Genomic DNA, 24,364 nt, shown 5'->3' with positions numbered 1-24,364 from the left:
GGCCTCGGGGCAGCGCCGGGGAGCGGCCGCAGCCCGCAGGGGCGGCAGGGCTTGGCGGCGGCACACGGCCCAGGCCGGCTCTGCGGCGGCGGGGCGGCTGGGCCTGCTGAAAGGTGGGAAAGGACGTGACCTTGCCTTCCCCGCTGCGGCCTCCCTTGCGCCGCCCCGGCCCGGGCTCGCAGCCCGTCCCCGTTTCGAGCCCCGGTGGGTCCGACCACCCGGCCGTGCCGTTAGTGGCGGGGGACCCGGTGCTCAGGGTGACGAGTAGCGTCAGCTTTCAGGTGGTAGTGCTAGGTGGCTGTAACGGGGACCCCTCAGTATTCCCAGTCGGGCAGGAAGAGGCGACTCTGTGCAGGGGAAAGGGCCCCGGGTGTATTTTCTGGACCTTTGTCCCTCCTCATCAGCAGAGACGGGGATGGTGTCGTCCTGTGATGGGCTGGAGCTCCTCTCTTGTGGAGACAGGCTGAGGGAGCTGGGGTTGTGCAGCCTGGAGAAGAGAAGGCTCCGGGGAGACCTTATGGCAGCCTTCCAGTGCCTGAAGGGGGCTACAGGAGAGACGGGGAGTGTAGGGGCAGGATGAGGGGGAACAGTTTTAAACTGAAAGAAGGGAGATTTAGATTAGGTATCAGGGACAAAGCCTTTCCTGTGCGGGTGGTGAGACACTGGAACAGGTAGCCCAGGGAAGTTGTGGCTGCCCCATCCCTGGAAGTGTTCAAGACCAGGCTGGATGGGGCTTTGAGCAGCCTGCTCTAGTGGAGGTGTCCCTGCCCATGGCAGGGGGTTGGAACTGGATGATCTTTAAGGTCCCTTCCAACCCAAAACCATTCTATGATAATATGATACAGAGCCTTTTTAAAGCAGTCGGCCAGCTTTAAGAAGCTGCGAGTGTTTATAGGTGAGGGCATCTCCCCTGCTCTGGCCCCAGCTTGTATTTCAGGTGTCTGCTGATTTGCATTCTGCTTTGCATCCCAGTGTTCCTTACTCCCTATTCACACAGTTCAGCAAAGGAAAAGCTGTGCATTCACCCCCCGCCGTCTCTGCAGTTGAAAGGTACCCGTTATAAAGCTAGCAGCCTTCTCCACCACAGCAGCTGGCACTTCCTCTGCTGCTTTATAAGGCTGGAGAGCTCTCCGGGCCAGGTCATCTGATGCCCGCTAAAATAAGGCTCTGGGTTTGCAGGGCTGTGGAAAGTTTGAGCTGGGAGTTGAGAAGAGAAGAACCAGGCTTTTGCAGATGTTTATCACTTAGGGCTCTGGGCGTGTGTTTAGTCTTTAAAAGAATGTGTCTAGAATGACTGTACGGCACCAGGAAAGTCAGTGTTGTGTTTTGGGTCTATAAACGTTTGGTGGAAGAGTTGTGCAAACACAGAGATGCTGCAACACTTGTGGAGTTTGTTGTCTGTACCCCTGCTGTTTCAAAACTCAAAAAAACAACTTTTTTTTTTTTTTCTTACTCATTTTTCCTGATGAGATCAAGTACAACAGAGATTTAGTTTGGACAGCAAAAGTGGGCATGCAATGAAATATTTTTTTATACATTTTATTTTTTCATATTGAGGGAAGCTTTGCGGCAAACTGTACATGGAGACCATTGCTGGTCTCATGGACTTTCTGCAACTAAAACTTGTGTATTTTTCAGTGGCAAAAGAGGCAGAAACTGGAAATAAGAAACAAATGTTTTAACTACAGTGCTTGTTTTGCAAGAGATGCAGAATTGTGGACTCGAATCAAGAAGCGCTAACCTGATCCGAGATGATACTTGGTAGTTTTTCCACCAGTAGTGAAAACTCCCATCATGGGAGTAACACCCTCTGGCTGTTAAGAGGTCGTCAGGCAGATGCTGATGCCATCAGGCCTGAAAGGGACACCAGCATGGTGACACCGGGATGCTCCCTCTGGCTGCGCTGCCTGTTGCCTCGCTAATAAGGGAAGGCACCATCGGTGCCCGCATCCTCCTGCCTGGGGCAGAACCTTCAACAGACACATTCTTGCTGGGGCAGCATCCTTGGTCTGTTCTCTGCTCCAGCTGTGGTGGTCCCCAGGCAGCCATAATGACACAGTTTTAGTATGTAAAGATTTTTGGTGGTTGTTCCTCTGCCAGCTGTGGGAGTTTCTGTTTGCAGTATCTTGACAGAAAGAGTTTTGGTGGGGACTTTTTCTGGTTTCAGTTATCGCTCCCATGGCTACGTGCACATTAGTGCCAGAGTCTGGCAGCGTAGGTGGAACATCTTGATGAACGATGAAGAAAAATGAGGATTTGGCCTCTTCCAGAGTGCGGGAGCAGGTGTGTTTACTGAAGGTGGGAGAGCTAAATGGGTTTGGTGTTATTTGCCATCATGAGGCGTGAGTAGGGCTGTAGCCAACATGAAAATGGATCAACTGGCCCAGGTACCGAGGTGATGGTTGTGGCAGCCTCCAGGGTCACCTAGAAGGCAAGTCCACCCAATGACGGGTGAGTGAGTTGCCTTAAGCTGCCTCTTGCCGTGGCACAGGGTGGGATGACCTCCAGAAAGCCTGGTGAGGGGCTTGGGAGTCACAGCTTGTCTCCATGTGAGCATCAGGCAAAATAGCATAAACCCAGAGCACTGGAAGGGACTGGAATTGAACAGATCAATAGAAAATAGCTTCTTTTCATCCCCTCATTTTATTTGGTTCAGCTGTATGCATAACGCTCAAGCATTTTGCTCATTCTATGCTTCATGGTGTAATAGGGACCTACTGAAACTCAGAAGCATGTCCAGCAGTTGATTACAAAATGATTTAGGAGGCTTTTATTAGTGGTGTTCCATTTGAAAGGACTGGTGAAGCCTTGGTGTATGCCTCTGGGGCAAGCAAATCTAATAATCAAAAACATTACAGAATCTATTTATTATTTTGTCTCCCGTTCTGTGTGTTGAAAACAGAAGATCAGCCATAGAGCACAGCTAGAGCTCGTGAAGGTCTCAGGGGTAAGAAAAGCGTGTTTCCTGTTGCTGTACACATGCAAAAATTTGGCTGCTGTTCTGGAAGGAATAAGAATTCAGTGTTCCTGCCTTTCCTCTCTACATTGTTGGACAAGGATGGGACCTAAACCACAGGACTTTTGCTTGTTACTTATTGCCATATGCAAAAGGAAATAGAGAAACTTGTCTCCTGGGATTATGTTGTACTGGAGCATCCATCAATTTTCTTTTTTCTTTTTTAAAGAAAAAGAATTCTTGTTGCTCAAAATATCTCAACTGTGGGAAAAGTTCCTTTTGTGCCTTGTTCTCTTATTTCCCATGGGTCTGGTATTCCTCTTACCAATTCGTGTGTGGGGAAAAAAAGAAACACCTGAGGGGGACAGAGTTTTTCCTTCTGTAGGCTGCAGTAGTTTAACCAGTCTTTCTGGTTAATCTTAATTTTCAGCTAAAATATAAAGACGATAAAAATCTTGGGTAATGTGGGTTTTGTTGAGTAGAATGTGATGAAATATCGCTCTTCATATAGTAATTTCATTTATATTATAATCTGATGTCTGTCTGGAAAGTGGATGCGTTGTTAACTCTTTTAAGGAGAAAGCCTTGGTTTGGAAGCTCAAGTACGTCTTCAGAAATAAAAATACTTTGAAGTATTAAATATAGTTTTTGATTACTTTTAAGTATTTAAACAGCTGTTGTTGTCTTCTGCACTGCTCACAGCTGAGCTGTTCTGGTGTACAAGATTGTTGAGGAGAATCTGAGCTAATCAAGTTGTACTGCCCCAACTGGGGGTGGGGAACCTAAATAGGCAAAATAAATGCAGGAATAAGATGTGGTGTTCTGTTTTTTTTTTCCCTCATTTTTCAAAATGCCTGATTGTTTCTTAAAATGCCCTTAACCTGCAAGCTGCCCATGAGAAAACCATGCTTTGTTTAGGGAAAACGGGGTCCAGTATCACTGCTCCGGTGCCGGTTAGTGCTTCCCTTTGGAAGGTGTGCAAGATGTGGCGATGGGGTGACGCTGCTGTTGGGTGAAGGGATGTTTCAGGGTACTCAGTGCTTAACTCTCGCCTCCTCCACCCCTTGCAGAGCAGCCGGTGTGGGAGAGCCTCACTCCGTCCGTTACCGCTGTACCGTGGATATGCCACCTCCTCGGGAGAGTCTGGGTACGTAGAAGGTTTTGGAGGGTGGAATTGGTTCTTCCATTGCATTGACCAAAAGGGAATCTGCTTCTTAGTTTCACGTGAGAGCAAGTTGGTAGTGATGGTGTTGGAAAATACGAGATGTTCTGAACTTGGTGTAAAATCTTTGTATATTTGTGATCTGGTACTGCATTCTATAATAATGGGAGAGGGGTATAGTTTAAAGCTACTGAAGTGGCATACCGAGGATGCCTGAAAAGTCAAGAAGAATAAGGAGGAGATAGGCATCTAAAATGGGCCTGGAAACCTACCAGAAGGACGAAAGGTAAAAAGTACACGGCGAGGAAGACATCTTACTTCATCAGAAACGACCACCGAAGACCACTAGAAGGGACTGGAATGTCGCCAGAATGACGCAATCTATGAAGCAATCCCTAATGAATATGTAATAAGAGGTGATGGGGTGACTATTGAATATGTATGAAATTGTATAATCGTGAGGGTATAAATTGTAAGTTGACACGGTCGTCGGCGAACCAGATTTGGGTGACTACCCCTGGTTCCCGGGCCCGCGAAATAAAGCACCGCATATAACTACCTTCCAGTGGTTATGTGTTTGTCACCGACAATGGGGTTTTTTTTTGTGTGTGGAATAACTCTTACTCTCATGGTTTTATGTGTTTCTTGTTTGATTCAGTCAGATTTAAATGAATCTACTCAAGATGATCAATATTTAGAAGGAAGGTTGAGTGTTGCCATCTGATCTTTGGGTTAGTCATGAACCAGTTTGGTACCAGGGATTCACTGGTGCTGAAAAGTGCTGTAGAGTGGGTGCTGGGTTGGCAAGCTCCTGGAACAGAGCGGTTGTCCCCAGTTGTCAGATAAAGTCTCGCAAGCGGTTTGATGTTTGTCATACAATACAGTTTACGTAACTTCCACTCTTCTTTCCCCCCAACAGTGTTTCTGTAGGCAAAATCATCGGTGCAGGTGTCCTCTTTGTGGGTGGAGGAGTAGGTGGAACCGTCCTGTACGCCAGCTATGATACGCAGTTCCGGGAGAGCGTCGAGAAGGCTGTTCCCTACTCGGATAAGCTCTTTGAGATGGCACTTGGTCCTGCACCCTATAGCGCTCCGATGCCAAAGAAACCTGTAAGTGTTTCCCATTCACTCCCACCCTTTCATTTTTCATTTTTTTTTTCCTTCTTAGTTTTCAAATTCTGATTAATTTTGCTGTATGCTAAGAATTTACGAATTTTAAGAATTTGTAAGAGTTCTAAAATTAAGAAGGTTTAAGAATTATGAACCGAGGTACTGCTTTGTGCTGCTTAAGAGTGATGCTTGGACATTTCCCCTTCTCACCTTGTGATTGCCATCTGTGGGCCATAAAACTGTTGGGTTTATTTACAGTAAAATAATCTAGTAAGATCCTAACTGAATGGCTGTTCTACTTATACTCAGAAACAAACTGGGGAAAGAGGGGTAGGAGACATGCTAGAATTTAACTGTTTTACTAAAGGGTTAGTGTAGTTAGTGGTGTAGCAGGATTAAACTGTTATTCTAAGCTGAACTTATTTTAAAGAGGTCTGAGAACATTTTTGAATGACTAAAGCTTTGAATAGTACGGAGCCACGCATAAGCATCGTACTTTGAAATCTTAGTGACCTGGCACTGCAGAAAGAAAAACCTGCTGCTGCTTTCAGCACAACTCTGGAAATCCAGTCTGGAAGTTACTCTGTTCCTGCATCTGAAAGTGAATACTCCACAATTAACCAAAAATGCTGAAAAGCTGCTCTCACTGTGGCTGTCCTGAGCTTTCAGAAGCCATTTGGCTTTCAAAAAACCCAAAATATTTTTAATTGGAGCTTGACAAAGCTGTTCTTAATGAATGGGAGAGTTGTCAGTTAACCAAAACTGTATCTCTTCTGGTTTTATCCACACTTCAGTCATGATTATCCAAGCTCTTAATGCCTCCCAGACTCTAGTAAATTTGGCAAAACAGACTGGTCAGACAGCAAAGTTATCATCTGCTCAGTCATGGCTCTAACTCAAATGCTCTTATTTTTAGTTTGTGGCTTTGCGTGATGGATATTAAAGGATTAATATAAAACCTTGCAATACACTGTGCTTGAGTGTTTGTCTGCCACGAGCACTCGCGTGGCAGACAAGCCACGAGCCATGTGGATCTGATACTTCCATGCCTGTAGCATCTTCTCTTCAGTGATAACTGCATAAAATCTTGTTTGTTTTTTTTAAAACATATTTTTAATTATGCAGTCACGTAGCTTTAAAACAATTACATATATTTTCTGCTACAACTTGAAAAGGAATTGCATAGAGATTTGGCAGGATGGGAGGTGCAACTCCCATAAGTGTTGTTGGACAAAGAATTACAATTGGGGGAGCAAGCTGTTGGAGCACTTCCCTGAAAAACTGAAGCTGGGTCAGGAAGACTGATGGCCTAATTTATTTATTTTTTTTACTATAAATTCTCAAGAGATATGAAACTAAGAGGAGAAGCGTCAACTGCATTCATTTAAGGCATACCTGTGTGGACTCAATCATGTCCAAGGGGAAGGAATTGAAATCTGCTTTCTGGAATTGTTTCAGGCCTTGATGCACTTGTGGTTTTTATAGTTTCTGCATTATCTGGAGTCTTTCAAAACACTCAGAAGTGTTTGGAATGTTTGGGGCATGGAATTATTTGCTTTGTATGCACACCTTAATAACTACTTGTAGTGAAAATTACCACTACTACACCTTCAGTTTTTGGGGAGGTGAAAATCGCAAAGATTCCTTCTAAATTAAAAATGAAGGCAAGGAATTATATGGCCTTGCTACTGTTTTCATGTGTACCTTGAAGTTTAGATTTGTCGTACAGTTGTCTGAACACGGAGATGTTCTTTTCCATTAGAATGGAATTGGTGAGACACAGGCCATTTGCAAAACTTACTGTGTTACTTACTTTTGATTTTTCAAGATACAGCAAGGTCCACTGAAGATCTCATCTGTAGCAGAAGTAATGAAAGAATCTAAACAGCCCATTACCAAATCCCAGATGAGCAAAACAGAACCTGTTGCACCTTCGGAGGAAAAAGAAGGTAACTACAGAATGTCATGTCAACAGAAGCAAAAGATTTAATGATCTCTTACACCATACGTCCTAGGGGAGATTAAAGTAGTCCTTTGGAGTAGTTGGAGATGAGTATGTTACAATTTCTTAGAATTAACATTATTTTCAGTCATGAGAAAATTTATCTAAAATGGCTTTAGCTTTTTTTGAAGTTTGTTTTGAGGTTCGTAGGATATTTGGAATCTAACACGAATGGCTACACTGCACAGTTTAGATATGAAACTCAGGAGAAAGAGCACTTTGGGTGCTGCACTCTGAGGCAATTTACCTCTTAGTGCAAATGCAAAAAACTTAATTTTGGATAATTACTGAGGTACTGCAAAGCCAGATCAAATGGAACTGGTTTAGAGAGGAGCAGTTGTAACATTTTTTACATTTATCTCTCACAGCCGTGTGTGTGTGTGTAAGTAATACCTCATTGCTCTTCGTCCAGGAAATTCTCTTTTTCTGGAAACAATATCAGTGTCCAAATAATATGTTTGTTTCTACAAAGGAAAAACAAAAAAAAGTCATAGAGTCATAGAATACTGGGTTGGAAGGGACCCCAAAGATCCAACCTTTCTTGGCAGCACAGTCTGGACAAGATGGCCTAGCACCATGTCCAGCTGAATCTTAAAAGTGTTCCATTTTGGGGAATCCACCACTTCCCTGGGGAGATTATTCCAATGGCTGATTGTTCTCATTGTGAAAAATTTTCCTTTTGTGTCCAATCAGACTCTCCCCAGGGGTATCTTGTACCCATTACCTCTCATCTTTTCCATGTGACTCCTTGTAAAACAGTAGTCTCCATCTTCTCTGTAGCCACCCTTTAAATACTGGAACATGGTGTTAAGGTCTCTCCTAAGCCCTCTTTTCTCCTGGCTGAACAAACCCAGCTCTCTCAGCTTTTCCTCATAGGGCAGGCTTCCCAGGCCTTTGATCATGTCCGTGGCCCTTCTCTGGAGCCTCCCCAGCCTGCCCACACCTCTTTTGTATAGCGGGGACCAAAACTGCACACAGCATTCCAGGTGTGGCCTGACAGGCGCTGAGTAGAGTGGGATAGTGACTCCTTTGTCTCTGCTGGTGACACCCTTGTTGATGCAGCCCAGCACCCTGTTGGCTTTCTTTGTGGCAGCAGCACTCTGTTGACTCATATTGAGCTTGTTGTCCACCAGGACCCCAAGATCCCTTTCCACAGAGCTGCTCCCCAGCCAGGTCCATCCCAGGCTGTGCTGTACGCCTGAATTATGTTTTCCCAGGTGCAGCCTATCCAGGTCTCCCTGCAGGGTGGCTCTCCCTTCCAAAGTGTCCACTTTCCCCACTCAGTTTGGTTTCATGGCAAACTTCATCAGGTACACTCGATCCCATCATCCAAATCACTTCCGAAGATACTAAACACTGTTGGGCCAAGTATCAATCCCTGGGGGACCCCGATTCTGACAGGCTGCCAGTCTAAAAAGGAGCTATTTCCCACCACGTGTGTGGCCTGTCAGCCAGTTCCCCACCCACCGCATGGACCACTTGTCTAGACCGTAATGCATCAGTTTCTCTAGGCAGAGAGAGGCTATGGGGAACGGTGTCGAAAGCCTTGGAGAAATCCAGGTAGACAATGTCCACCGCTTGCCCCACATCAACCAAGCAGGTTACTTTGTCGTAGAAGGCGATCAGGTTTGTCCAGCACAGTTTGCCCTTGGTGAATCCATGCTGGCTTTTCCCAGTCATCTGCTTCATTGGACTTAGGACAGCCCCCAAGAGGATTCGTTCCATGACTTTCCCAGGGACTGGGACGTGTGAGCTGCTCTATTGTTCCTCCAACAAATGTCTGGGTAGTTGAAGTCACCCATAAGAACCAGGTTCTGTTGACCCAAAGCTTGCTTAAATCTGATGGGCCTATAATTTCCTAGATCTCTTTTAAGCCCTTCTTGTAGCTGGGGGTGACTGGCCTTCTTCCAGTCTTCTGGGCTGTCCCCTGATCTCCATGACTTCTCAAAGATTGTGGAGAGTGGCCTCCCAATGACATCGGCCAGCTCTCTGAACACCCTCAGGCAGATATTGTCAGGGCCCATTGATTTGTAGGGGTGAAGCTTCTGTAATAGTTCACATGCCAGCCCTTCCTTCACTGATGGAGGGTCTGTGTTTGCATCAACCTGGGCTTTTTGTTCCTAAGGTCTGGGGCCCAACAGTGAAGAGGTGAAGGAAGTGTTGAGAATCTCTGCCTCTTCAGCGTTGTCAGTGACTGATTCACCTCTCCTGTTTAACAGCACGCCATTATTTTCCTTCTGTTTCTGCTTTTTACCTACCTAAAAGAACTCTTTCTTGTAGTTTTTGACATCTCTAGTCAATTTCAGTTTGAGCTGAAGTTTGCTCTTCTAAAATCTAAAGCCTGTCTTTGTACTGGCCTTCAGTTGCTCAGCAGGATCCCAGACTTCACACTGCTGTGATCACTGCAGACAAGGCTGTCTCTAAACAAGGTACTACAAGGTTTCCTCGGTTTGTGAGTAGCACATCCAGCAGTGCCTCCTCCCTGGTTGGCACATGTAACGTTTGGATGAGGAAGCAGTCCTCTATGCATTCCAGGAACTTGACAGATGACGTGTGAGCTGCTCTATTGTTCTTCCAACAAATGTCTGGGTAGTTGAAGTCACCCATAAGAACCAGGTTCTGTTGACCCAAAGCTTGCTTAAATGAGCCAAATATTGTTTCATTGGCCCTATTGTCTTGGTTTGGAGGTCAGTAGCAGATGCCTACTGTAAGATCCCCCTTGGAAATGACCCTTCTGACCTTGACCCAGAGGTATTTGATAGGGTTTCCACAATCACTGTAGTTCTATATGTTTAAGGTTCACCTTAACATAGAGCATGACAACTCCTCCTCTTCCCTGCCTGTCTTCATGAAACATCCTATAGCTGTCCATCACCATCCTCCATGTGAGTTGTCCCACCATGTTTCATTCATTCCTGTGATACCATAACTTTTTGAGTGAGCACGGATCTCCAGTTCCTCCTTTTTGTTCGCCAGGCAGCGTGCACTGGTGTAAGTCTTGTATCCCTGTTCCTACATTATAGCTCGTATATACTAACCGGTTTTGTTCTATTACTGTATTTAACAGCAGGCAAGGCCGCAGCACAGATCATCTCCGCAACAGGTGTAGCCATGTCGGTGCCAGCTCCGGGCATAGAGACTGAAGAAGGTGAAAAAAATCATGTGAACATGATTATGAAAAACAAAATCCTGTAGCTTTCAGTGTATAAATTCTTACTTCTGTGATGTGTATTTGTCAGTTTTTAAAGGCGTGATTCTTTGTGCCTTTTGCAGAACAAACAACTTGCATCATCTGTTTATATATAGATTTATTTTTTTTTTTAACATACTCAGAAGCCGAGATTGATACCTGGGACAGGGATAGGTGTGACCACACAAGGAAAGCCTGCCTTTGCTGAACTGGAGCTTGTCCAGTCCAGTTTGCCTCTGCTCTTTGGGGCTTTCTGACTGCTCTTCAGAAAAGCGTGTCTGCCCAGGGCCACGTGAAGAAACTGCATTTGTTGTTTAACTTGGCAAGAAATACTAACTTCTCTATGAATCTCTTTCAGATGAGATTATATTAATTTCTTTATGTATTTCATAAACGTACTTTCATAAAAAAGTATGTCAGCAATAAGTAAATACATTCTTCAGAGTTAGCATCAGCATTATTAGAAAGTAACCTGATGGTTTTTGTTGCAGCGTGAGTCCAAGAGCTCTGGGCTCTCTCCTCAGTTGAGATGCAGACTCGTGGTTGGTCTGCAGAGAATTACTGAGGTCGGCGCTCACTCTTACAGGCATTTTAAGTAGCCTTAGGGTAGGGAATAGAGTGTAATTGTGATTCACCACAGCTCCCTCACTAATCTTTCTTTACTTTGGCTGGAGTCTCCAAGCATACCAAAGGAGAACTGAAAAAAATTAAGAACAGATAATTCTTTTAAAATTTAAACTGGGCTTCATGTTTTCCAGCTCATGATACTGACTATAAAAATCAGTTTTGAAAAGAAAGTTCCTTCCCTACAAGTTATCCATATACCATTTTGTACTCTCTGCTGAAACAGTCTAACTCTTTTTTTGCTTCTGAATAGGTAAAGAACATGAAGGTTCCCATGTCATAAAAGAACGGTCACCGGAAGAAGTTGCAGCCCGGCTCGCCCAGCAAGACAAAGAGGAGCAAGAGAAGATAGCAGGCAAGTCCTTACTGATAGTTTTCCCTATACACATTAGAGAAGACAGAAGAATTGTTGGACTGTTTTAGCTTTAGAGTTCAAAGTTGCTTACACACCTCTGTTGTTGTCCCTGTGTTGTGTTGGCAGGAGGGGTGATGAAGCTTCTTCCACCCACTGAGAAGTAAATGATAGTCAAAGAATGGTGGAAAATTTTAGGTTAGAATGGACGTCCAAGATCTCTAGTCCCCCCTGCTTGGACAGTTGGGGCAGGTTGCTCAGGACCATATTCCTGGGAGGTTTGAAGCTTTCGAAGGATGGAGATTGTTTCACCTCTCTGAGGAGTTGGACTATTCTTCTTCTGTAGGCTGCAAGCATAGTTCCTGAACTGACCAATTCTTTTGAGTCGTAGGAAATAAAGAGATGCAGAGAATATAATGTGTCATTTTACTAATTGTAAAGCTCTTTTATTTGTAGTTTAATTCAATTGTGGTTTTTTTCCCCAGCCCTTGCAGCAACTCTAGAAGGAGCCCTAAGCACGACAGCTCGAGTGACCCTTCAGGCCATCACTGCCCAGGAGTCCGCTGTGCAAGCAGTCAATGCCCATTCGCAAATACTGAAGGAGGCCATGGATGATTCTGAGGTAAACTGGGCAAATGGGGACAATTTAAAAAACATTTTTGTATTGTGTTCAGCAAACCTTCTCATTTCACAATTAAAGATAAAGTTGGAAGCTTTTCTTGCAATGTCTTTACTTTTAGCGGTTTTAACTAATTTTTCCGCTTGTGAAATGTGGTGTAGTTGAATAATACGGTGGGTTTGCTTTTGAATTTGGGTTGTTTTCCCCCAGCTCCTTTATTTCCCTTTTGCAAGAAGAAAGTTCAAGGCCATACATTTGTAGTTTTCATGTTGTATTTTAATTCATTATATTTTAATTTCCAAGCCCATTTTTTACCTAGATATAGTTCAGATATCACACTGTCCACCCTATAATTCCATTGAACCATTACCTTTGCCAAAATTTTCTTGCTGGATTGTCTTTTCTTGTCTGGAAATGACAGCTTGTGATTCTGGTGTGCTAATGCTGGAGTTTGTGTGGAACCACTTCTTCTTATTCAGTTCTGGAGCGGAGAATATAATTTAGTGGTTAATCAAACGCATAGGAGTATACGGGCAACTAAACAAGCACTTGAGATTTAATTTACTAATTAGAAAAGCAAGTATCTTAAGAGTTTGCTTTCACAGAATCACAGAATGATACGAGGGGGGAAGGGACCTCTGGAGATCATTTAGTCAAACCCCCCTGCCAGAGCTGGTGAACCCAGAGCAGGTTGCACAGGAACGTGTCCAGGCAGGTTTTGAATGTCTCCAGAGATGGAGACTCCACCACCTCCCTGGGCAGCCTGTTCCAGTGCTCTGCCACCCTCAAAGTGGAGAAGTTCCCCCTCATGTTTAGATGGAACTTCTTATGTTCCAGCTTGTGCCTGTTACCTCTTGTCCTGTCCCTGGGCACCACTGAAAAAAGACTGGCCTCATCCTCTTGACACCCACCCTTTAAGTATTTATAGGCATTGATCAGATTCCCCCTCAGTCTTCTCCAGACCAAAAAGACTCAAGTCCCTCAGCCTTTCCTCTTAAGAGAGATGTTCTAGGCCCCTCATCATCTTTGTAGCCCTTTAAGCTTAAAGCATTAAGCTTACTTTAAAGTTAAGGAACTTGAAAGTATTATGGTACTTAGTAAGTATTAAGCTTAGAAGTAATTTTAAAGTATTACAGTAGTTTAACACATGTAGAGATTTTCCCCCAAAATGTTGCGGCACCAGACAGTGTTCCTCACACAGGCTCCTCTGCCCGGACAGATGGCTGTTGCTCAGGTGGAAAAAAGCATTAAGAATCAAACAAAAGAAAACAATTGAAGGGGAAAATATTTTGTAAAGCTTCTAGCTGTGCTGTTGGTAAAAGATGAAAATGGTGCTCAGTTGAAGTGAAATGAATCACTGCAGGCTTTAATTTTTATTTTTATTTTTCTTAAATTTTTTTGATAACTCATGATTGTGGTGGCCCTAATGAGGAATCTGTGCTTCCTAGGCTGCTGGGGAGAACAAAACATCTCAGTGGCGCACTCTGGAAGAAGCGCTGAAGGACCGGAGGAGAGCAGTGGATGAGGCCACCGACGCCCTTCTGAAAGCCAAGTGAGTTGCTTGTTTTTAAGGTTTATCAGGTGGTAAGTGAACATCACCCATGCGAGGCTGGGCAGAAACGAGGTGAGTTTCTAGAAAGTCTGCAGTCACCCCTGTTCCCATTAAACTGATGTGTTTGTGCCAAATAAAGAAAAGTCATGTGCACTAATGAATATGTCAGTTTGCAGTGTGTGATTTTAGCTGCCTGTGCACGTGGTCATCACTGCACCAGAGTCTGAAACAGTCCTATTCTTCTTTTTTAAGAACTTGTTTTTATCTCTTTAATGTTTATATATACTTTTGGTAAGTTCAAATAAGATTGAAAAAAAAAAAAGCATAATCCTTTTAAAATTATTTTTTGATAACTTTTTCAATATTAAACCTGTTGTAAGGACTCTGTGGCTCCACACTCTGTGTATTGAGTCAGTAGCTTTTAATTGTAATGAAAAATTAAACCTTACAGCATTGTTTGGCAGTTCCATCTGTCAGCAGAGTTGCTTTTAAGGTGAGATCTTTTTTCATAGAAATGTCCATTCAAGTGAAAACTTGAATTCTGAAATGGAGCACACTTGTAACCCAAGGTTCTGTATGAACTGTGTTGGTAGGCATTGAGTCTGGTGTGCAGACTCTGTGTAGGGATTATAGCAATAAAAATGACAAACATCTCCAAGTTGCTCTTGTAATGAGTGTAGAAGTAAGAGGGCATCAGGAAAAAGAGGGGAACATCATCCCTGAAGTTGCGCAGTTGCTATTTAAGTCACAAACTTCTCTTATCTTTGAAGTTGCTGTGCTGACTAAAAATAATGAGGAGGTGTAACTGAGGTTTCAAAGAGCAAAACAAAGCTAACCCAAACCCTAGAGGCACTAGCTTTCATTCTCTACGCTAACTGGATGCCTTTGCTTTTATTTATTTACTTATTTATTTTGAAGCTTGTTCCTTATTCCAATGAGGTTGTTAGAAACCGCCATTGGTTTGAATGGATTCGGAAAAGGAACACTTTTTCACTTTTCTTTGATTTCCAGTTATGCTGGAGGAAACCAGTTCTTTCTTAATTACCAAAAAAAAAAATATCTATCTTTACAGAGCTCTCTAAATTTTCTCCCATCCTCATTTATCTCCACCAGTCACCATGTCCAAAACACTTCTGCAAGAGTAAGCCATCTATATTAAAAATGTTTCCTTGATACTGTTATGTGACGGAAATGTCTGCCTTCTCATACTAACAGGTTTACTAATACTAACTACTTTCAGTGAACTTTCTTTCATCTGCCCCCTCCAGCTACATCTTGAGTCCTAAGTACTAATTACACTATAAATGATACTCATTTTACATGGAATAGACACACTGACATCTTTAGGCTTCAGGCTGTGGAAAGAAAAATCTTTAATCACAGCATCTTAGCCATAGAGCTGGTAGATGGGAAGCACCAGTAGAGTTACCCAGTAGCTCTTCTTATAAATACAAACAGCATAAAGTAAGCTCATCTGTATGCATTATAATTAGCAGCTTCTTCCCTTTACAGAGAAGAGTTAGAGAAGATGAAAGGTGTAATCGAGAATGCCAAGAAGTGTCAGATCACAGGAGCCAAATCTCACATTACTGCTGCAGAAGAAAAACTTCACCACATGATTGAAGACTTGGACAACGTTGTGAAAAAGGTAATGTTCCACAGACTGTGTATAATCGCCATCAGAGGAAGGAGGACTCGGCAGCTGGCGGAGACTTCCCATTCCCAAATCCTCTGTAGCAGGTTAAATATTTTTAAAGTGTAAATGCCATCTTTTTTTAGCTATACTCAGTCTTTGAGCTGCTTATACTGCCAGTAATCGGACATGACGGGTTCTTTGTGAGAACTTGAACTCTGCCCTGAAAGAGTCCCCGGCCACCTTGGCTGGTGTCTGTCCTTTCTGTGGGTGACTTGTCATTCTTTCTGGTTGGTGCCAAGAGGGATTCACCGCGCAGTTAGGGAGGAGAAGGAGCAATGTGTGCTAATGATTTCATGGGTAAATCACTTCACAGCTCAGAAGACCGGGGGAAAAATGCAAAGGTGAAATTTATCTCCCTTTGCAGGACAGCTGATAATTCATCAGGTGGGATTTGAGTGAATTTAGCCTAATAGTGGGCACATCAGAACTTACTGAGAGGAGGGCAGCAGTCACACGATTAGCTTACTAGTAAGTAGAGAAAAAGAGCTAGAGATCTTTAAAGATATAAACTGAATTATGGAATTAAGATACTCTTTTGGTCCTGTCTAGGCTGCAGACTGGCTATCGAGTTACAGTGTGCATGTGAGACAAAATGGATTAGCGGTAGCTCCAGCAAGTAATTATTGTATACGAGAGGTTTGATAGCACAGGGTGGGGTTTTTTTCTCCCACAAGAAAGCTTTGGTTGGATTGGAAGGGTAACAATATCTGCCACTAACTCAGGGCCTGGCTTTAAATTATGCATGCCTCCTTCTTAGATACTTGCCTTGAAAAATAACCATCTCCTTTTTGTTTGTGGCAGGTTCAGGCAGCACAGACTGAGGCCAAGATAGTAGCTCAATATCATGAGCTTGTGGCTACAGCTAGAGAAGAGTTTCAGCGAGAGCTGGACAGTATCACCCCCGACGTGAAGCCTGGCTGGAAAGGGCTGAGTAAGTCTCCAATTGCAGGGTTACTTCGTGCTTGTTGCAGGGTTGTAGTGTTTCTGTAACTTTGGCCACTCAATTGTATGTCCAGCGTCCTTATTTCCATATTGTTCGGAGTGAAATTTAGTTCACAATTAAGATAAGTAATCTAAAACGGGTGTTATGAAGAGGCTTAATTCTGGAAACTCCCTGTGCTATATTGGAAGCTTCAAAAAATGTAGCCCTTTTATGATAAATATTATATGGTTGCTTAAACATCTCTTCCCTCCCCTGGTATTCTGGGAAGAAAGCCAGGTCGCTCCAGGTTTGGATCAAGTCTGTGTTGCTCACTGATCAAGTGTGTGTGTGGTTGACTCTCTGTGATTATAGCTATTACAATACACCATTATTGCAGAGTGATAAAGAACTCCCTGAGTTTCTCTAGATCAGCACTGAAATGATGGGTACACTGAAAGCCAGAATTCATTGTTCATGCCCTACCTACCCCAGTATATGTTACTTCTAAATTGAATTGACACAGTAACTTACCTTGAACAATAGAGAATGCTGCACAGAAGCAGTGAACAGGGGTCTTATGTTCTGGTTTTGCTGTTACTACTGCAGTTCTTTGCCTGAGATTGGAAATCTCATGAGCTGCCTTTCCTTGTGCAGGATAAAGGGAGAACGTCTTGGGTTTTGTGATCACTGCCCTTTCGGGGGAGGGAAGGGGATCTCCTGGTGCCTTCCATGCACTCAGTTTCGTACTGGTGTGACCTCCTGAAGTACATACGGGACTGACTTGTTATGGGCTGTGGCTCTCGCGGCCGCTTGGGAGCTTGTTTCTTAACCAACTCCTTCCGATTTATAAGAACGTAGAAATGTCAGACTAAAATTTCCAGTGTCCTCTTGCATTTTTCTACTTCAAACTTGTGTTCCTTGCTTTGGCTAAACTTCAGCATCAGTCTATGGGTTTCCAAAGGTCATTTTAGTGGTTGGGATGTTTTGGGCTACATCTTGCCTATAATAGAGAGACTTTTGTACGTGACCTACTGTTCTTCTTGACTTCCTAAAGACTTGGACTCGTGTTTGGTCGCTGTAGATATGAAGCTCATAGTTTTCTGGTTTACTTTTGCATGTCTGACTTGCTGTAGTGAATGTGCATTAACTTCTCCAACCTCTCCTCTTTCTGTTGCAGAGATAACTGACTTAGGTGAGTTCCTATAACTTGTTCTGGTCTTGCAAATGTCATCTCTTCTCTTTGTTCTTTTTTGTGTTTGTGTGGTTCGTCACTTTACATCTCGGGCGGTATCAATAAAGGGGTGGAATGTTGCATTCCTAAATCATTTCAGGCTGAGGTGTGCTTTGGGGTCCTTTCCATTCGTTTTGCATGTCTAGCTTAAACCACAAGCTCTTTGTCCAGCAGCGCTTCCCAGGTGAGCAATTGCTGGCTTCTGAAAGCCAGGGTTAAATTTTCTTTGTGAATTTAAGCCGATTGATACCTGCTGCTGAGGTTACAATGAGAAACAGAAGCTTTGACAGTTCCAGTTAAGCTGTGTGATGGTGCTTGCCCTCAAGCAGGGCCACCCGCAGCGCTCCTGGCTTGAGAGAGGTGCTGGGTACACCAGCTCCTGCTGATGCCACTGAACGTCCAGGCACTATGGTCGCTCCAAGCTGGGTCACCAAAGCCAGTTCCATTTAATTTGAAGTTGGCTTGATTCTCCAAATTGAATCTTCATTATTTATTTTTAGAAGTGTTGATTAACTCTTTGATTCTGATGTTGATTATTATTTATTTGTTCCCTTTTGATCAAAGAAGTGTAGTTTAAAACTGGAGTGCATAAAAACCCTGTTCTGTTTGTAACAGCGTTGAGTTCAGCAGCTGAGCTTAGCGCTGCTGGTCAGCTTCCCTGCTGGACACCAGCACCGTTGCACCGAGCCAGTCCTTCCTCCAGCCCTCACCAGCAGAATGGCAGATGGGCTGTGGAATTTCACTGGCTTTAGACCCCGCAGGAACACGTTCCCAAGTAGTCCCTGGATTTCCATACGGGCAGTTTACACTGGCAGCCAGTGCAAAATGAGCTGCAGCGTTTTACAGAGCCTGTGCCATTCAGGTCACCAAATGCTGCAGGCGTAGCTTCTGTCCTCCTCCTCTCCCAGCAGAAAAACAGCAGACTGCTCGACTCAGGTGTAGTTGTGACCCCTGCTGCTCTTACAGTTGACCAAGCCCTGAAAGGTACAAACTGGGGTAAAAAATCTGATTAAGAGCAGTTGGTCTGGAGGACTGTTGAAGAGATGTGATTCTGGCTGACTCTCACAATCTGTTCAGTGTTTACAGGAACAAATTTCTCTAAGCTTGTACCCAGCTGGAGGTACCAGTCAGCACGGGGGTTTTCCATGTCCTGCTGCTCTGTGTGCTGTCACAGGGGAAACACATGGTGCTGTAAAGACCAAGAAATGGACAGTGTTGTCGACAGTCTCCTCTGAGTGTGACATGGATATGGGAGTGTAAATCATAGCTGGGAATCACTTCAGAGAAACTAAGATAATTTCTATCCATACAAAGTACTTGCTTGGAGGTGTGGCTCAGAAAGTGGTACCGGGTGGCCATTAGCACAGGTCAAGGCTTGAAGAGCTCAGAAACTTTTCATGAGAGGTGCTTGCTGGTCAACCACGTGGAGCTGTAGAGAGCTCCAGTGGGAGGTGAGCAAGCACCACGGTGAGACCTGCAGACCTTCCTAATGCCCTGTGTTTTCTTTAGCTGGCCAGTTATCCACAGACGACTTAAATTCTCTCATCGCACACGCCCACCGTCGCATCGACCAGTTAAACCGGGAGCTGGCGGAGCAGCGGGTGCGGGAGCAGCAGCACATCGAGACGGCCCTGGCCAAGCAGAAACTTGAAGATAAAAAAGCGTTCGAGGCAGCCGTGGCCAAAGCACTGGAGCATCACAAAAGTGAGATTGAACTAGAACAGGAGAAGAAGGTAAGGTGGTGTAACACACCTGCTTCAACCTCTGGCTCGAAAAAGATGTAGAGAAGGTGCACAGAAGAGCAACTGGGGTGTTCTGAGTGGTGGGAGACTTCAGACAGGGTGACCCCCAGGCTAAGCGTGTTGAGCAAGGAAACTTCTGCAAAGTTAGAATGGTAAAATCATACAGCGAAACAGGGAACAACTTTTTCACGTTACCCCTCTGCTGTCAGAGATGGGATTGCTGGGTCAAAAGAAATGTTTGCTCTGACCCAGTATGGCCATCGTAAGGCTATGTAGTCCCTCTGTCCTGCCTCTAGCAGGTATCTCCATGCTCTTCCACTCTTTGCCAGTGGTTTGGGATTTGATTTCTTTCAAAAGAACTATGAAACCCAGAATTTTAATGCTGCTTTAGACATGAAGCAAATGCAACTGAGAAATGTAGGAATTTGGGTACTGGCAGTTTTATCTTTTGAGGAGATACCATATTGCAGGCACTTGTGCCAAGTACTCCTGCTGTTTTTGCATACGTGCCGCTGAAAATGAAATTAAACACTGGCCGTTAGTTGAAAAATTTGCATTGACATGAGGGAACAAAAGATTTCATTTATAACCTGTTAGTTCAAAGCGCTGCAGTAACTGATATAAATTTAGAGCTCTTTTTACAAGTTGCTTGAACTCCCATCTTTGCATTTAATGAAAGGTTAGAAATACAGAAATACTTTTTTTTTTTTTTTTTTTTTTTTAACAAAAAGGGCCCAAAACCCAAAAAACTGTTGAACTGCTTCTCTATAAACCCACACCGTGCCCCCTTGTGCTAGCCTGTGTTCTCCCAAGTGGCTGTTTTACACAAGATCAGGTAAAAGGGGTATTACCATTTTTTTTAAGCCGTGTCCAACTCTGACACTGTTACAGCATGTATGGAAAAGATAAAGTACTTTTTGTTTAGAAGCTGGTTTACAAACATTAGAGTGTTTAGTTTACACATTGCTGTATCTTTTATGTAAGTATTTTGATAACTGCACTGAGTGCCTGGTGAGTGTGACCACCGGTCACTGGCACTGTGGACTGTGAAGCTTTTCTTGCAAGCCTTTAGGAAGAGGCTCAGGTATAAAAACAGACCTGGACACTGTTTTTTAAAAATGAAAAATGGGCTCTATCAATGCCACTTCTATAAAATGTACCCTGGGTAATCACTGGTGGATGGTACCATCGTAGCATGTGACAAGCAGTTGAGAACTAGTGGTGTAATAACAACCCCTGGTGTGTGTACAGGTTGAAGAAGTCCGAGAGGTGATGGAGAGCGAAATGAGGACCCAGTTGCGACGCCAGGCTGCTGCCCACACAGACCATCTGAGGGACGTTCTGAAGATCCAGGAGCAGGAACTAAAGGTGGAATTTGAGCAGGTAAGGGAGAAAATTCCCCAAGGGAATTAGGAGGATATATGAATGAACCCTTGCAAAAGCAAATGCTTCACAGGACAAGAGTTGTGAACCATCTTCCAGAAGACTGAAATGCAGGTTGGGGAGGAAAGCCTGTCTGTCTTGAAGACAGGAAATAAAGTGCCTGAAAGCATAGGTTTTATTCAGACTTGTCTTAAAAACTTTTACTGTAAGTGAGAAATTTTTGACAGTTGCAAGGGCAGTAACTGTTAAATTCACCCTAATAAGGTGAAAATACTAGGACATAAGGCTTAGTACCAGTATATTGTATTTACTGCATGTATTGTCCCTAGCAAGAACAACTGATTTATAGAAACAGATCTTAAAAATAAGTTAAATATAATTTATCAGACCTGAAACAGCTGTTTTGTCTCTCACTCCGTTTCAGAACTTATCGGAGAAGCTCAGTGAACAAGAGATGCAGTTCAGACGCCTGACTCAGGAACAGCTCGACAACTTCACGCTGGACATAAACACTGCCTTCGCCAGGCTGAAAGGCATCGAGCAAGCAGTTGAGAGTGAGCACAGAAACCTCATCTCTTTAAGGGCTAAAGCTGGGATCCCCTGAGGCCCGTTACCCAACCCTAGGTGCTTAAGCACAGGCTTAGGCACGTTTTGCCCCACTGCTGAGCACCCAGCCAATCCCAGCTGCATGAGTCCCAAACTGGGGTCATGTCCTCACCATAACTTGTGGAACAGACTTGCTTTGAGATCAAGTGCCGAGGGGGCAGCTGCATTTGAAAGCAGCGTTCAGGGGGGCGGGTTCTGCTGCTTGTGCTCAAAACTCTTCCCAGATGGGTACCCCCAGCTGACAGTCCCTTTCTTGCCTTATTTTGCAGGTCACGCAGTAGCAGAAGAGGAAGCCAGGAAGGCCCATCAGCTGTGGCTTTCTGTTGAAGCACTCAAATACTGCATGAAGACCGCCTCTGGGGATAGTCCCACACAACCTCTGGAGAGCGCGGTGAAGGCCATCAAAGCCAGCTGTTCTGACAACGCCTTTACGGAAACCCTCACGGCAGCTCTCCCTCAGGAATCCCTGACACGGGGAGTCTACAGCGAGGAGGCCCTCAGAGCACGTTTCTACACAGTCCAAAAACTGGCCAAAAGAGTAGCTATGATTGATGAAACAAGAAACAGCTTGTACCAATACTTCCTGTCTTACCTGCAGTCACTGCTTCTGTTTCACCCCCAGCAGCTGAAGCCACCTGCCGAGCTCAGCCCTGACGACCTCGACACCTTTAAGTTACTGTCTTACGCCTCCTATTGCATTGAACACGGAGACCTGGAGCTGGCAGCTAAATTTGTCAACCAGTTAAGAGGAGAGTCGAGGAGAGTGGCACACGACTGGCTGAACGAAGCTCGCATGACCCTAGAAACAAAACAGATTGTGGATATCTTGACAGCGTACGCCAGTGCTGTGGGGTTGGGAACAACCCAAGTGCAGTGAGGTAGGATTGTAGTTTCGGAGGCCGTTCAGCAATCCTTTGTGCCGGAAAAGAAATCCCATGATTCTCCTAAAGGTTGCAAACCAAGCTGTTGGCAGGGGCTGGAAGCGTTAAATCAAAGCACGGGTACGGTCTTGTTTCCTTGCACTGTATTTAACTTCACCAACCTGTTGTATTTGTATCGGGTTTGAGTTATCATGACAACCAACTTCAGGAAGCTTCTCTACAATTTGTGTAACAATTTTATTTCCCCATCTTACCAAGCGGGCTTGTGATCCAACCCAAATAATGTTTGTAACCTACCATTAATGATTTGCCACTCTGTCAGCTGAATAAAACAAGACTTCAACCACTTTCTCCTGCTGTTGTCTCCTATTTAAAAATCAAATACAGCTGGGTAGTACAAGAACAGCCTTTCTCCATGACCATGAAGAAGTTAAAACTTATTTCTGTTTCAGTCCTTTCAAGGAGCAAGAATTCATTGATGTGATCAATATGTCTATTCATTAATTTGTACAGCTGTAAAAAAATAAAAAAATCCATGTATGAGTACAGGTTTATGTAGACATCACTTAAGCTGGTGTCAGAGCACCTATTCTGGTGGATTTCTGCCCCTGTATGTTTCTTATCAGACCTGCTCTTCTGTAGTTTTAGAAGACACCAGGTGTTTCTGTCTAGAAGCCAGACTTCTGTTCAACCACAAAAATTCACATAAAGACCAAGCTCCTTCCTTCTCTTACCTTTCCCTTAATTCTTATCATCAGTGAAGAAAGGTTGATCAAACTTACTCAGTACTCACTCGCTGCAACGAGTAACTGTGGCTTTGCCTGCTTGCTGATCCAGTTTGAATTGCTGGTACAGTAAAGCAAAGAGCTTAACACCACCCTGAAAGTCCTTTATCCTTGATCTACCCCTTAACCTGTCCCAGTCACACACTGCTGGAACAGGTGTGTTTGCTTTCTGGAGCAAACCTTGCCTTCAAACAGCGTTACTGCCCACCGGCTCCTGCCTTTCAGCTGTAGTTTGTTCTATCTCCAGTAGCCGTTATTTCCCAAACTCATTACGGAATTACCCTTAAGCTATTTTCCTCAGGGGTGTGCTCTTATTTGGCCTGTAATCATCATGCACATCAAGGTTTTCTTTTTCACCAAGGAATTGGAAAATGGTTAAATCCTCTCAGGAACAAGACCATTCTTTGCCTATTGAAGACAGCTATCTCAAAACCACCTTCAAGCTTCATGGTGCTGCTGAGTTTGTGCCCATTACCCTTGTCCTGGGCACCACTGAAAAAAGACCGGCCCCATCCTCTTGCCCCCCACCCTGTAAGTATTTACAGGCATTGATCAGATTCCCCCTCAGCCTTCTCCAGACTAAAAAGACTCAAGTCCCTCAGCCTTTCCTAATAAGATGTTCTCGTCCCCTCATAATCTTTGTAGCCCTTTGCTGTACCCTCTCCAGCAGTTCCCTGTCCTTCTTGAACTGAGAAGCCCAGAACTGGACACTGCCCCAGATGGGACCTCACCATCCATCCTCCCAGCCACCTCGTTAGTTTTATTGCTGTATTCTGCATGAACTTAGCTCATTCTCTCCAGGACAGCTGCAACACTTATGTCATCAAAAGTTTTTGCTCAGGGATTATCAGAATGCAGCTGTATTTAATGTCAGCCATTTATTAGATGCAGTCTCCAGCTGTACAAATTATAGCTTTTTAACATCTTCAGTCCAAAGCATGTCCCAAAACACCAAAAAAGGATGAGGTGATGAGTATTGCATTACTTACTGTGTTTACATTCAGAGTAAACTGGATATTTAAAGTAGTTCATTCAAGTGAGCTGGAAAGGAATTAAATCTGGTGCAGGTTGAAGTCACAGGAGGTCCCAGAGAAGCCTTGCTCAAGCTGTCAAGGTGTTGTACCTGCCGAGGTGTCCCCAGGAAGCTGCACTGCTCTCACCGCAACCCTCCAGGACCTCAGCCAAGCTGCTGAAGCAGGTGGCAGCTGCCCAGCAGGAGCAAGCTCCTCCAGGTATTGGCGTGGAAGAGACTGTTGGTGTAGCCCATGCTGTGCTTGAAGTTACCAAGAACAGTGTTCAACAGGAGAGCTTCTAGCTTGCTCCAACGAGGACAATGTACAAGCAGGTCCTGTGTCAGAATGCCCTGGAGTGCTCACCTCCCAGAAGCCATCCCTCCAGTGATTTCACTTCTCACAGAAGCCTCCTGGCATCAAGGAGTGGTTGCCCCCAGTTTTCTTAAGGGGAAGGCAAGTGGGACAGCTACTCATGGTCACTATCGCTGTCACTATCGCTGCTGTCGCTGTCTGACTTGATACTCTCCAAGGTTTTCCTG

General features: G+C 44.3%; 2 protein-coding genes across 3 annotated transcripts in view; one reads left to right on the top strand and one right to left on the bottom strand.

Moving 5' to 3' along the window:
* Positions 1-2,238: 2,238 nt before the first annotated feature.
* Positions 2,239-22,377, top strand: IMMT (inner membrane protein, mitochondrial). Its single transcript, XM_014966713.1, has 15 exons — positions 2,239-2,283; positions 4,027-4,103; positions 5,038-5,227; positions 7,056-7,176; positions 10,297-10,377; positions 11,297-11,398; positions 11,881-12,017; positions 13,463-13,566; positions 15,079-15,214; positions 16,064-16,193; positions 17,362-17,376; positions 18,925-19,148; positions 20,409-20,540; positions 20,965-21,094; positions 21,416-22,377. Exons 1-15 carry the CDS (start codon positions 2,239-2,241, stop codon positions 22,021-22,023), a joined length of 2,232 nt encoding a protein of 743 aa, XP_014822199.1. The 3' UTR covers positions 22,024-22,377.
* Positions 22,246-24,364, bottom strand: part of PTCD3 (pentatricopeptide repeat domain 3) — a 20,038-nt gene continuing 17,919 nt past the window's right edge. The window contains exons 24-25 of one of the 2 annotated variants that reach the window (XR_001414622.1): positions 23,802-24,361; positions 22,246-22,540 (exon numbers count right to left, since the gene is read on the bottom strand). Coding sequence is in view for 1 of the 2 variants with exons in the window: in XM_014966821.1 (XP_014822307.1) it covers positions 24,292-24,361 (70 nt within the window). In the remaining variant the exon portion in view is untranslated. Of the gene's footprint in view, positions 22,541-23,671; positions 24,362-24,364 lie in introns of those variants that run through there. The other variant, XM_014966821.1, reaches the window with a different exon arrangement.

The sequence above is a fragment of the Calidris pugnax genome, unplaced genomic scaffold (genome assembly GCF_001431845.1).
Source record: "Calidris pugnax isolate Ruff unplaced genomic scaffold, ASM143184v1 scaffold14, whole genome shotgun sequence".
NCBI classification, from domain to species: Eukaryota; Metazoa; Chordata; class Aves; order Charadriiformes; family Scolopacidae; genus Calidris; species Calidris pugnax.
Note: the sequence above shows the minus strand (reverse complement) of the source record. Positions and strands in the feature narration are given on the sequence as shown.

Excerpts from the sequence above, each read along its gene's own strand:
- IMMT (XM_014966713.1), top strand. The coding sequence starts at position 2,239 with ATGAAGAAAAATGAGGATTTGGCCTCTTCCAGAGTGCGGGAGCAG. Across the intron at positions 7,177-10,296 it reads ACCTTCGGAGGAAAAAGAAG|CAGGCAAGGCCGCAGCACAG; the intron begins GTAACTACAGAA and ends TGTATTTAACAG. Across the intron at positions 12,018-13,462 it reads AGGCCATGGATGATTCTGAG|GCTGCTGGGGAGAACAAAAC; the intron begins GTAAACTGGGCA and ends TGTGCTTCCTAG.